The sequence below is a fragment of the Arctopsyche grandis genome, chromosome 1 (genome assembly GCF_051622035.1).
Source record: "Arctopsyche grandis isolate Sample6627 chromosome 1, ASM5162203v2, whole genome shotgun sequence".
In the NCBI taxonomy this organism is placed as follows: domain Eukaryota; kingdom Metazoa; phylum Arthropoda; class Insecta; order Trichoptera; family Hydropsychidae; genus Arctopsyche; species Arctopsyche grandis.
The window spans coordinates 32,938,211-32,950,526 of NC_135355.1; the positions used below are offsets into that span (position 1 = coordinate 32,938,211).

General features: G+C 36.6%; 2 protein-coding genes across 6 annotated transcripts; one reads left to right on the top strand and one right to left on the bottom strand.

Moving 5' to 3' along the window:
- Nucleotides 1–1,028: 1,028 nt before the first annotated feature.
- mRpL32 (mitochondrial ribosomal protein L32) lies at nt 1,029–8,536 on the top strand. Of its 5 annotated transcripts, XM_077436912.1 has the most exons (6): nt 1,029–1,925; nt 5,460–5,534; nt 7,181–7,374; nt 7,643–7,882; nt 7,958–8,082; nt 8,173–8,536. In XM_077436912.1, the coding sequence occupies exons 3-6, from the start codon at nt 7,281–7,283 to the stop codon at nt 8,308–8,310; spliced, it is 597 nt and encodes a 198-aa protein (XP_077293038.1). In that variant the 5' UTR covers nt 1,029–1,925; nt 5,460–5,534; nt 7,181–7,280; the 3' UTR covers nt 8,311–8,536. The 5 variants fall into 5 exon arrangements, with proteins under 5 accessions (XP_077293038.1, XP_077293020.1, XP_077293013.1 ...); XM_077436894.1 differs by lacking the exon at nt 5,460–5,534; XM_077436887.1 differs by lacking the exon at nt 1,029–1,925 and having other exon boundaries at nt 3,687–5,534.
- A 595-nt stretch (nt 8,537–9,131) lies between these two features.
- spn-F (C2H2-type zinc binding domain-containing protein spindle-F) lies at nt 9,132–11,256 on the bottom strand. The gene is made up of 2 exons (XM_077430380.1): nt 10,374–11,256; nt 9,132–10,275 (listed from the first exon to the last, which is right to left on the bottom strand). The coding sequence occupies exons 1-2, from the start codon at nt 11,143–11,145 to the stop codon at nt 9,791–9,793; spliced, it is 1,257 nt and encodes a 418-aa protein (XP_077286506.1). The 5' UTR covers nt 11,146–11,256; the 3' UTR covers nt 9,132–9,790.
- Between the last annotated feature and the right edge of the window lie 1,060 nt (nt 11,257–12,316).

Consider the following 12,316-nt stretch of genomic DNA (forward strand, 5'->3'; position numbering starts at 1 on the left):
GTGTATACTAACATTAAAATAAAATAATACTAAAAATACTAAAAAAAAAAAAATACTAGAATATGTCTTAATAGACCTAAGTTTTTGCTATCATAATTTATAAAAGCATTTCAAAATCAAAAAAAGCTTACAATTTTCAATTTGTTTTAATGCACAAAAATACTATTCATATTATATATTTTTTTTTAATAACAACACCAAACTAATTAAACGGGTCGTTATTTTTTTGACAATTTCAAAAACATACTTGAGGCTTAATTTTATATTATTAATAATAAATACAGCATTTGTAAATGGTAGAATCGTTATTTACATGAAATTATAAAATGCGACAAATTAAAGCTAGACTATCATTATAATTGTCTGAACTATCATTATAATTGTCATTATTACCTTTAATGAAAACACTCATCTTAGAGGACACTCTCAGACTCCAAAAAAGAACAATCTAATAAATTAACTAGAGATTCCTTTATTTCAAACAGAGTGGTTACAGTTTGGAATAGTCTTCCCAAAAATGTAGTAAATACTGAAAACCTTAATATTTTTAAAAACAAACAGATGTGGTCTTTAAATTTAAAGGATTTTTGTAATTCTTCTTTTCCAATGTCTTTTCTATTCTTTTGTTTTATTTTAGATATTATTATATTTGTTAGTTATTCCAGATATTTGGTTTTTATTTTTCTTCTTTTGTTTTATATTTCCTCTTATTTCGTTTTTATTTTCATGGAATCTCTAGTAAATTTATTAGTATTTTCTATTTTGGAGTCTGAGAGTGAGACCTCTAAGATGAGTGTTTCCATTAAAGGTAACAATGCCAGTTATAATGATAGTTTAGCTTTAATTTGCCGCCTTTTATAATTTCATGTTTTATTTTAGTTAATATGTTACCGTTTCAGATATTTTATATTTATTATTCTTCTTTTGTTTTATATGTTCTCTTATTTCGTTTTTTTTCACGTCAACATTTTTTCTTCTTTCTTATTATTGTTATGAATGCTTTTGTTTTTATTTTATTATTTATATAAGTCAAACCCGGTGGGTCTATCGACTTTCTCCATGTATAATATTTAAATAAATCAATAAATAAAAATCACCGCTACAGTGGTACGTCAGCGAATAAAAACGAGCAACTACTTTATTTAAACAAAACAAGCACATTAATTTGAAAATAACATTTTTAAATTAATAAATATTTTTTTATATAAAACAAAATCGATACATTTTAAAGTCCCAATATTTGAATGTTACAAATTCAGTCAAAAAGAAACAAAAATAAAATTTAAAATAAAAAGTGGCGTGCAGTTTCACGGCACAGTACGAGCGTCGGATGCGCGGCGTTCGCGAGCCGCGGCGAGTCCGCGAACGCGCCCTGCCGACCCGCGCGCAAACGTCACATTTTCAAATCGGCGCGCACTTTTCGCGAAAACTTCACGGAGACGGGTTATCGTCCGCGATGTAAACGTCTGCGATGCGATAATTTCTCTCGTCGACGGGCGGCCCGCCGCCGTCGAGAGTAAAAGTTGCCGCGAGAGGCGAAAACGCGACAGATTTCACTTTCGTGCGCCAAAAAATACCAACACCGATATATACGAGTACATTTTGACGTAGGCGAGCCTCGGCTCACGTGCTCGGGCCCAGGCGTATAGGTTACGCGCGCGCAATACGCAACGCAACGCAACTCAACACGACGCGGGCGCTTTCACGCGTTGTGCAACTGGATTCTATATAGTGTCGACATTGCGATAGAATCGCATTTCAGCCGCACCTTGATTGATAGTGCGCCTGAAAAACGGCGAGCGAGCGCGGTTTACGTAACAGGAGGGGGGCGGGTGCGGGTGCGGGTTGACAGGTCGATCAGCTGAGCGCCGAGTGGCGGGAAAAGGCTGACCTGAATGTGAATGTGCTGCGGCGGCAAGTTGGCGGTACGATGACAGACGGGCTGGGAAGTGGCAGCTGAGAGTGAGAGCAGGCGATGGGCGCGGACGAGCTGTCCCTTGAGGCCGGCGCGGCCCGACCCGAGGCAGGCCATCTCGGCGGCCGAACTGCGAGCGCAAACGCGACCACGAATACAAATGCCGCGCAACACTCAACACGCAAGACGCAAACGCAAGACGCAAGCGGCCGACTGCGGACGGAGGCGAGAGGCGAATGGAGATCGGCGGCGCTCCTACCGACTCCTACCTGCGTTGACAGGCGGGGGCTTCGCCCTCTCCACTCGCCCCACGCGCCCCTCTCGCCCCTCTCGTCCCCCGCCGCAGCCGCGCCGCGCCACTCCGACACATCTGACATTTCGCAACGACCACTCGAACGCCGCGCTCCACTCTCGCCGTCACTTCGCCCCACCACCACCTTCCCTCCTCTCCTCTCCTCTCCTCCCTACCACATCTGACTTCAAATTCATCCCATGTTTTCACCATCGAATTCATTCACTCTTTCAAAACTTCAATTCGAATCGGCGCATATTGGTCCGTACGCACCAAACCAACGACGATTTTGGGCCAACTTTTAAAACCAGTAGCGTACAAAATATCGAAATGCTTATATTATGCATTACAACTAGAGAAATATTATAATTACGAGCGAAAAAAACCTTGTTATTGTTTCTTATAAGTCGTCACGATACACCAATGTGTTTCGCCGTCGATGAAATATTTAACAAAAAAATGTCGGTGATTTGTCAAAGGGTTTTTTTTTCTTTCGTCGAAATAAAATTAATAATCACACATTATCCGATAAATTTTACCTCTGAGATGGATTTAATTATTTGATTTATTTCGACGAGAGAAACAATTGAAGACATTATCCGATAAAATTTACCTCTGAAATGATTTAATTAATTGATTTATTTTGACGAGAGAAACAATTGAAGACAAAAAAAATTTCCTTTGATAAACCGACAACGTGTCGGGTTGAAACCATCACTCGGTCACCCATACTAACACATGATATATTCTCAGTAACTGCGCATTACGGGGAAGTAAAAATAATAATTCTTTGATTTTTTTTTCGATCTTAGTGCGTATCTACGTAAGTCAAAACATCTTCGACAAACAAAAGTCGAGGATTACCTGTATGTGATTGTTGATGATCTAATTTTAGGTCAATCTCGAAAATTTATTTAAATTGGGCATGTTCTGTTTTAACTTTCAATATTTAATTTTAATTTTATTTTATTGATTATAATTTTATTTTGATATTTGAATTTAATTTTAATATAATAATAATATTTTTAATTTTGATATTTAATTTCAATTTTTAAATTTAATTTTTATTTCGATATTTTGTACGCTACTGGTTTTATCCTGCTGGTTAAATCGTTGGACCAAAATCGTCGTTGGTTTGGTCCGTACGCAGCATATTACATTGCACCTGGACGACATCGCCAACTCTGTGGCCTACTCCAATCGCTTTCGACCGGGCACAAGTTCGCCAACTTGACTCAAATCTAGTTATTGGATTATTACCATTGATGTATAATACACTAGAACATCCTCACGCTTTATACTGGTCTCCCTTTTGGCGCATGCAAAATACATGGCGCATGCACAGTTTCTCTCAGTAGGTAGGTAGGTACCGCTGCGTCGTAGGGAAAAAACCATTTTTTTTCCCAACTTCCTCGCTAGTTAAACCCCCCGCACCCCTCAGTTAGTGAAGACAATATCTCCAACCAAAATCACACGTCAGGGCCCATCTAGTGTATTATACATCAATGATTATTACTAGAGGTAGGATAGTCACAGGGTTCGGTGATTACTGGTCACAAATTACTCGTCACAAAGTCACTAAAATCTCTATAACGGAACATCTGGCAGCCGAAAAGTCCATCATACTAACGATAACTATCATAGTAACGAGAACTTGAGTGCCAAATATTGTGTATTTGCGATTTTCATGACAAAAATTGTCTTTGTGACCACCCCAATGTGACGAATAGTCCAATTACCTAGTCACAGTGCTATCCATTGTTCGGCAAACCTTTAACAATGCATTTACAACCTTTGAACAATACACGGCCCCCTCAGGCTCCGGTGACTAATTATTACCATTGATGTATAATACACTAGATCCGCCCTCACGCTTTAAGGTCTGTTCATACCTATCCAGCACGATCCATAACCTGCAGGTGTCATGCAAGTGCGGATAGTATTCTTTAGTACATTCTATATGGACGCGCATGAATGCGGAAATGCGCATGCGCGAATGGTGTATGAATACGTCCATATAATGTACCAAAGAATACTATCCGCACTTGAATGACACCTGCAGGATACGGGTCGTGCTGGATAGGTATGAACAGACCTTTATACTGGTCTCCCTTTTGGCGCATGCACAGTTTCTCTCAGTAGGTAGGTAAGTACCGCTGCGTCGTAGGGAAAAAAAAACCTTTTTTTTCCCAACTTCCCCGCTAGTTAAACCCCCCACACCCCTCAGTTAGTGACGACAAGATCTCCGACCAAAATCACACGTCAGGGCCCATCTATGTGTATTATATATCTATGATTATTATGGTAAACGGACTACTAGTCATATGTGAACCAGTCACAGGACAACTGGTCGCTCTAGATCGGTCACAGGACAACTGGTCGCTCTAGATCGGTCACACGTGATCACCCGTCACACTAAAACTGGTCACACCCTAAAACTGGTCACACCCTAAAACTGGTCACACCCGAAAACTGGTCACACACAAAAATTCGATCATTTTTAATTTTTGGGTTTGACCAGTGTTTTCGTGACCAATTTTCGGGTGTGACCAGTTTTCTCGTGACCCGTTTTGGTGTGACGGGTGATCATGTGTGACCGATCTAGAGCGACCGGTTGTCCTGTGACCGGTTCACATTTGACTAGTAATCACCGAACTGATTATATTACGCACGTTGCCATCGCCCATAAGACAATTTTTGCCATGAATAACAAAATAAAGCTATGAGAGGTACATATTTCGAATGTTGGTAGATTTAAAAGTATTAGAAGTATGTTATATGAATTGGGATGGATGAGTATTAGAAATAGTTTAAATCTTAGTACATTGTCTTTTGTTTTTATAGCCAGCAGCATAGCTCGGTCGCTAAGCTTCTGCTTAACACCGAGAGGCACCGGGTTCGATCCCATGAGCTGACCTCGATTGAAAAGAATTTTTATGAGTACATCTGTAGTGCTGCTGGTCAGACCTGGATATTTGTGACTCCAGGTCGATCGTTTCCTATCAGAGCTATGAATTATGAAAAGACGTATGAATGTATTTATCAAAAAAATGCGTCGTACTGTCGAGAAAATGAAGTAAACGGACACGTTTATTGTCAACTGGTGAATGAATTTATTTCTCTATGTTGAATTTGATTTAAATCAATAACGACAGACGTACACACATACATTTGTTATGTCACACATATCTTATTAAAATATATTTATGTTCATATAAATAATAAATGAGTTCGTGAATTCCTAATTTTTAGTTGAGTTTAAGTAATGGAAGATCTTCTTTCAGCGTAGGCCTAGATTGGATGTAACTAGGAGCAAAATAAATCAAGGTTAATATATTACATTTATAAATATTAGGGAGAAAACATACAGCGATGAACGGCACACCGCGTGCATGGCTCCTCACCGTGAGTGGTCTCCTACATTTCTTCAAATATGGGATACACTGTTATCGATCACTGTCAAGCAAGGATAAATACAAGCATACAATTTGACCAACAAAGGTCCAGAGGATCATTGTGAGGCGGGGCATGTCGGGCGTCCCACGAATGGCCGGCACACAATTTTTTTCGCATTTTTAAAAGTATCTAAAAAAAACCACATGCCACATTCACCGCTGTGTGATTTCGCCCTGTGTTTTTTGTCGTATGTACGCTGTGCAAATCTACAGATTTTAATTTAGTGTCGTCAAATTTGGTATATATGTATGTACATATGTAGTCGACCTCTCTATATCGAGCCAAATCGGTTGAGTATGAAATAAAATAAAATCTAAAATTAAGAGGAAACTATATCCAGTGTTATGTTTATTTAGTTCCTTCATTTTTTTTTCATTTTATTGCGGAACAGATCTTGTGCGTTGAAGGGTTGGTTATACTTGTACGATTATCTTACGGTATTCTAATTTAGACTTCAGACCGTTTTAAGACAGGATCAAAACTAGGGGTTAAAATAGGGGCACACATATATAAATACTACTTGAATTTCATTTTAACTTTTATTTCTTCAAATTTTAATGCAAACAGCTACATACAAATAAAATGTCAGAACCTGTTTCGTAGACGAATCGATTGATTGGAATTTGAACTAACAATAGTTGAAATATTAGAACGTTTAAAATGGTCTTGAAATAACGGTTATCTGGCAATATTATTCAATTTGACAGTTCGTACGAATCAGGTGTTGTATTACAAATTTGTTGAGAAATAGTTAGCCAATATTTGCAAGGTGTCCATACAGTAGTGGGGCTTTATTGGATAGAATTTTGCAATAAAAAAAGTCGAACGAATTCATCAGTGATGCACGCAGGATTTAATTTTGGGATATACTTGCCACAATGAATCGAATAGATAAAAATATTTTTATTAAAAATTCAGATCCATGTTCTGCTATAAAAATACATTTATGAATAAAATCCAGCGTTACTTCGGCTTGAGCTCAGAAAATAATTTTGGGTGAAAAGTGGTTTCTTTAGCATATTATTTTTAGTTATTCTTTCAATTTGTGGGAGCGGTAGGTAAGAACTTATGACCTTCTTTTCTTTGGATGCGTCACCGAAATTTTTAATTTTTTAAGATTAATGTGGAATTATAGAATAACTTAAATTAAAACAAACCCACCCCTAGAACAGCTTAAAAACACTGAGCACGAAAAACGGGACTGAATAAACATGTTTTCCATAATTTTTAATAAAAAATAATTCAAAATTTAAACTTTGTATGATTACAATATAATAAAGTTATATTAGGTATTGTTTCCTACTAGACAATGACTTGATAGAAAAAAGTTTCTATATTACGACGGCCTCGCTTTTTTCCTACTACTAATTTAATTAAATCTGGCTAATTTTTCAATTTATAAATTAAACCATTTTTGTTAAATATCTATATTTTAACCCAACGAGAAATTAGATAAGCAGATGAAATATTAGACGTTAGTTAAAAATATTCATAAAATGGAATTCATAAAATTTCAGATTAAATGTCAAATATTATAGCCGTGAATGCATTGCTTACGGCTTGCAACTAGAAGTGACAGCCCGGACCGTTTGCCCTGAAGTCGTTTAGTTCGACAAAATGCAATCTATTGCAGCAGCTGTCACTGCAGCACTAAGAAAAGCGGAGACTTCTTTACTATCAGCTATCTTTGGTCGACCCTTTCCTCCTCCCGGTTATTATTTTTGTCTACTTCCAGTACATAACCTCACTTATGTAAAAAGCACGTTCAAACTCTCCGACTTCTAAATGAGTATTTAAGCTGTCAAGCGAAACTCAAACAGATTGCAAATTTTAATATATTTATATCGTATGCAAAACAATGCAATTATTAACTTCTGTATTATGCCAAAAGAATCGACGATTTAGTAGATTGAATTGTATAATGATCGGTGCAGTAAATGTTAGAATTTTCTAATTTACAGGAAATTACATTTTTTCAGTTCTTTGTGTAGACACTTACGAATCACCCATCACTAATGGTAATAGATCGCCATTTTCTATAAAAGATGTAATCGGAGATGGATTTCTTTGGGCTGTTCCGAAGACTAGGAGAACTATTGAAAAACGATTGAATCGTAAATATGGTGTGCCCGGTTACTATTACAAACCGCTGCGTGTAAAGACAAACTTAAGGGTGTGCAACACCTGTGGACATGACCATGAAGTAGGTCTTCTGTGCCGTGAGTGTTTCACTAAATTCAATTCGTTCTAATGGAATTGAAAGATACATAATTAATTTGTATGTTTATTTCCAGCTAATTGTTACAATAAAATAATGGAAGAAACTAAAGAAATGCAAGAGAAAATAAGATCAGAACTAGGGCTAAACCCAATTGAACAGGAAGTTATCGTCCTTTATGAAGGTGAAGCTTTGGAAGAGGTTCGTATCAATATACCTGATGGGCATCAATATTTATAATCGTGCATTTATAGTAGACATTATATATATAATACATTTATAAACTTTTAGCCTGAAGAATTCTGGAAGGGCAAACGTGTTGTAGAAATGAAAAAACCAAGGCCAGCATGGTTCAGTAAAAATCTCTTACAAAAAACAACACAGAAACCTGCAACATCTACCGATATCAAACCAACAGAGCTTGCTTAATGCAGTTGCTGATTTAATTTTTTAAGGATATGTTTAGCTAGATTTACTTGTTTGTATTTTCAATTGATTAATTATGAAATAACATAATGAGAGTTTTATTTATTTTACACACCAATAATTTCACTGTTCGACACGAAAATTGGTTCAGAGACGAGATATGACTTTTCTTATAGATCTATGCCCAGTAAACACGAATCTGTTAATAAAAAATGTTGATTGGCTCGAGATTCGGAGATATGTGTTTTTTTAAATCGCGCGATTTTTCTATATCTTGGTGTTGTTCGGGAGATGTCTCAAAATCTGTCAATTTCCTGTTCAAAATGAATATTGGATTCTATAGTCAGGTATTTTATCTTTCATTTGTAGTACTTTTCAGCTTTCAAATCTTTTTTTTTCCCACCGTTAATACTATTTATATTGAAACATGTTTATTGGGATAGTGTTCTGGCCAAACTATTTTTTGTTTTCGTTTAAAAGGGTTAATTGGAAGTGTGATGACTTTAAATCGGTAAAATTGCGAGCTAAAAGCTCGTACTAGTATTTACACGAATCTGAATTGAATTAATAGGGATAATACATTAAATTGTTTTTATATGAAAAGTACTACAATTGAACGATAAAATACCTGACTAGATTTTAATATTCATTTTGAACAGAAAATTGACAGACATCGCCCGAACAACACCAAGATATAGAAAAATCGCGCGATTTAAAAAACACATCTTCGAATCTCGAGCCAATCAACATTTTTTATTAACAGATTCGTGTTTACTGGGCATAGACCTATAAAAAAAGTCATATCTCGTCTCTGAACCATTTTTCGTGTCGAACAGTGTAATTCATCTGCAGAGTTACTATTAAAAATGTATCAATAATCCATACTTGTCGATGCAATTATGGATTATTTGCTTCCGTTTTCATGTAAGCTTCGAAAATAAACGCCATTTTTTTTTTTTCAATAGATAAAAAGTATATGTATTTATTATAGGTAGGAATGCGACAGTATCATCCAATCAATTGCACTTTTTTATATATATATGTAATAGGTATATACAATAATAAATGACGATATTTGTGATAAACATTAATAAACCATTTGCGATAATAATTAATAGATTAATATGAAACGATGTTTCAAATTTGTGAATTACTTAAATATGTACATTTAGTTTGCTCCTACACTATTTTTTTTTTGTCTAATTATATCACAAACTAAACATTATTTCGCAATATGACTATAAAGCTGATGCTCTAATATGTTCAGAAGTCAATACGAATAAGCTACTTACATATAATCTCACTTAAAATCAATATTTTTTAGCTTTTGACCTCATTGATCTAAGAGAATTACAATTAAGGCACTATACTTGAATATGAAACAAGTTAAATTATTTACAAACAATACAACCGAAATTAAAAATATGGAAGGTACAATTTAAATATTTTTTTCAATTAAAATTATTTTCAATTTCAAGTTAAATCAATTAAAATTATTTCCGATGGAATTAGCTACAACTTCATAGTTTTCAGCAATGGAGTCAAATCCATCGTCGGCTTTAAAGTGACTTTCGACATGAATTTCAAAGTCGTCAAATGATATGTCTGCAAAATTTTCTCCACACATGGGACAAATCATTTTTGAAGTCTTCTTGTGTGCATTGAATTTCTTCGAATGCTGCGGAAACTGTCCGGGTGATTCGTAATACGTGTGGTTGGTATTGTTAGCACCGTTCACGTTTTGTGAATTTTCACTAATATTCGTAGCACTTGCCTGATGAACACGATTTGGTGGAAGTCTCTCAACCAGTTCATCATTAAAAGACGTTAAACTGTTTGCAGTTTCCCACTTTGTGGAACTATCATGCAATCCTACATCGGAAGAACTTGTTTCTAATTTTTCTTTGATTGGAGATGTTTCCATCAAGTTTTTTGACAGATTTCTGCATTTTTTACATTCAGCTTTATCTGTAAAATGAATAAAAACACAGTAAAAAGAACAAAAATCGTTATTTATTATGAAAATGAAACAAACAAATGAAAATTCTTTAAAATTTCAATTTTACCTGCTTTTAAAGCTTCTATGTTATTCAAGCACTCCTTCAAATCTATTTGTTGCTGTAAGGCTAATTTCTTAAGATTGCACATATTTTCTTTCTGCTTCTTGATCGCAGCAAGGGAATCATTATTGAAATCGTCCAGATATGTGAAGCCTATTGAACTTTCATTACAAGTTCTTTCAGAATTTATTTGCATGTCTACCATTTGCTCATATTGATGAACCAATTCGCTCTTCTCCCACAGAAAAGTGTCGATCAATTTGAGTGAAATCTCTTCCAAGCTGTTCTTGAAGTCTTTGTTTTCCTCCTCTAACTTGGCTGCCAATTTTGAATCGGATCTATAGTGTGTGAAAGTTTGAGATCGAGTTAGGGGCGGAGCCGTAAATTCTATCTTTTCATGGGTCGAGTCCATATCTGTCGTCTGATTATTCCTCTCCTTTTCGGTGTTGCTAGCTTTAGTCAGCTGAGACAATCGCGACCACAATTTTTTATTTTCGCAAGCAACTATGAAGATGTGGTGGGCTAATTGAGACTTTTCTTTGGTGAGTTGTGCAATACTTGCGTTTAGAGATTCGACAGAGCTGTTGGGGACATAGGTCGGTTTCATTTTACTATTAGTCACACTGAGCTGAACGTTTTCTTTCTCGAGCGTGTTCAGCCTGTGCTGCAACAAGTAGCAGCGCTCCTTCATTGTCTGAAGGGCGATGCGGTTGGCGCTGCGACTTAACGCGTTATTTCCACCAGATAAACACATAGGCACCTTTAATTCTGCGTCCATGTTTAATAGTTGTATTGTATACGAAAACCGATAAGACAGCTGAGCTTATCAACAGAAGTAGCACGAAATGTCAACACTGTCAACTGAGTCGACAATTGGAGAAAGCTATGTAAGCCCATGAAGCCAAATTCATGGCCATCACCAAATAAATTTAACTTGTCAATATCACAGAAATTGATGGATTGTAAATTAATTAATTCAAAACGAACAACAGCTTCAGTTTTTCCTCTATTTAATTACATAAAATATTAAATTTAGGAGGGGGAGAAAATATTAAATTTAAGATTTAAGTCCCTGTATTGGATTTAAATCCCTGTCGTTGGATTTGAATCCCTCTCATTGGATTTAAATTCTGGCTGTTGCTTAAAAATCCCACCTGGTTTCGACCCATCGCGACTCCTACTCTGGCTTTGACTCCAATTCTAATTTAAATTTCAACTATGATTAGATGGCGAAATCATAAGCATATGGGTACAGCAATGTGCAACACAGTAGCAATTATATTGGATCCTCATCCTCTTCATCATATAAATCTTGTCCAGAGTTCTTTGGTGTATATACTGGTGCAAAAAGACTGTCTTTTCACATTTTTTTTAGTTATTTTTTATTGTAATGTAGGCGGGGTAGCGGGGTACGATGTGTTGACCGTATCCCGGCCTAACGAAACACTGTTGTGTGGTTCAAAGATGGGGTCACCAATGTAGGCGGGGTAGCGATGTGTTGACCGTATCCCGGCCTAACGAAACACTGTTGTGTGGTTCAAAGATGGGGTCACCAATGTAGGCGGGGTAGCGATGTGTTGACAGCGCTGTTGGATGATCAGAAGGTTGCGTAGATCACGTCGGGGTAGTACCAATGTAGGCGGGGTACATGTGTGTTGACCGTATCCCGGCCTAACGAAACGCTGTTGTGCTAGTTTTATAAAGTTTTATTGTTTGCCTATGGTTGTACAAAGGTATGGTATTTGTGGGCAAAAGTATGTCGTTCAGCGGTCTCTGGATATGGTAGAGTGTCGCTGGCTCGGTATTCAGCTATGTTCAGAAGGTCTCTGGATGCGGCAGTGTGTTGCTGGCTCGTTGTTCGGCTATGTTCGGAAGGTCTCTGGATACGGCAGTGTGTTGCTGGCTCGTCCGGCTGGTTGATCTTCCAAGTCCGCGTAGTGTAGTGGTGG

Excerpts from the sequence above, each read along its gene's own strand:
- spn-F (XM_077430380.1), bottom strand. The coding sequence starts at position 11,145 with ATGGACGCAGAATTAAAGGTGCCTATGTGTTTATCTGGTGGAAATAAC. Across the intron at positions 10,276-10,373 it reads CATAGAAGCTTTAAAAGCAG|ATAAAGCTGAATGTAAAAAA; the intron begins GTAAAATTGAAA and ends TTCATTTTACAG.
- mRpL32 (XM_077436912.1), top strand. The coding sequence starts at position 7,281 with ATGCAATCTATTGCAGCAGCTGTCACTGCAGCACTAAGAAAAGCGGAG. Across the intron at positions 7,375-7,642 it reads TCGACCCTTTCCTCCTCCCG|TTCTTTGTGTAGACACTTAC; the intron begins GTTATTATTTTT and ends ACATTTTTTCAG. Across the intron at positions 7,883-7,957 it reads TGAAGTAGGTCTTCTGTGCC|CTAATTGTTACAATAAAATA; the intron begins GTGAGTGTTTCA and ends GTTTATTTCCAG.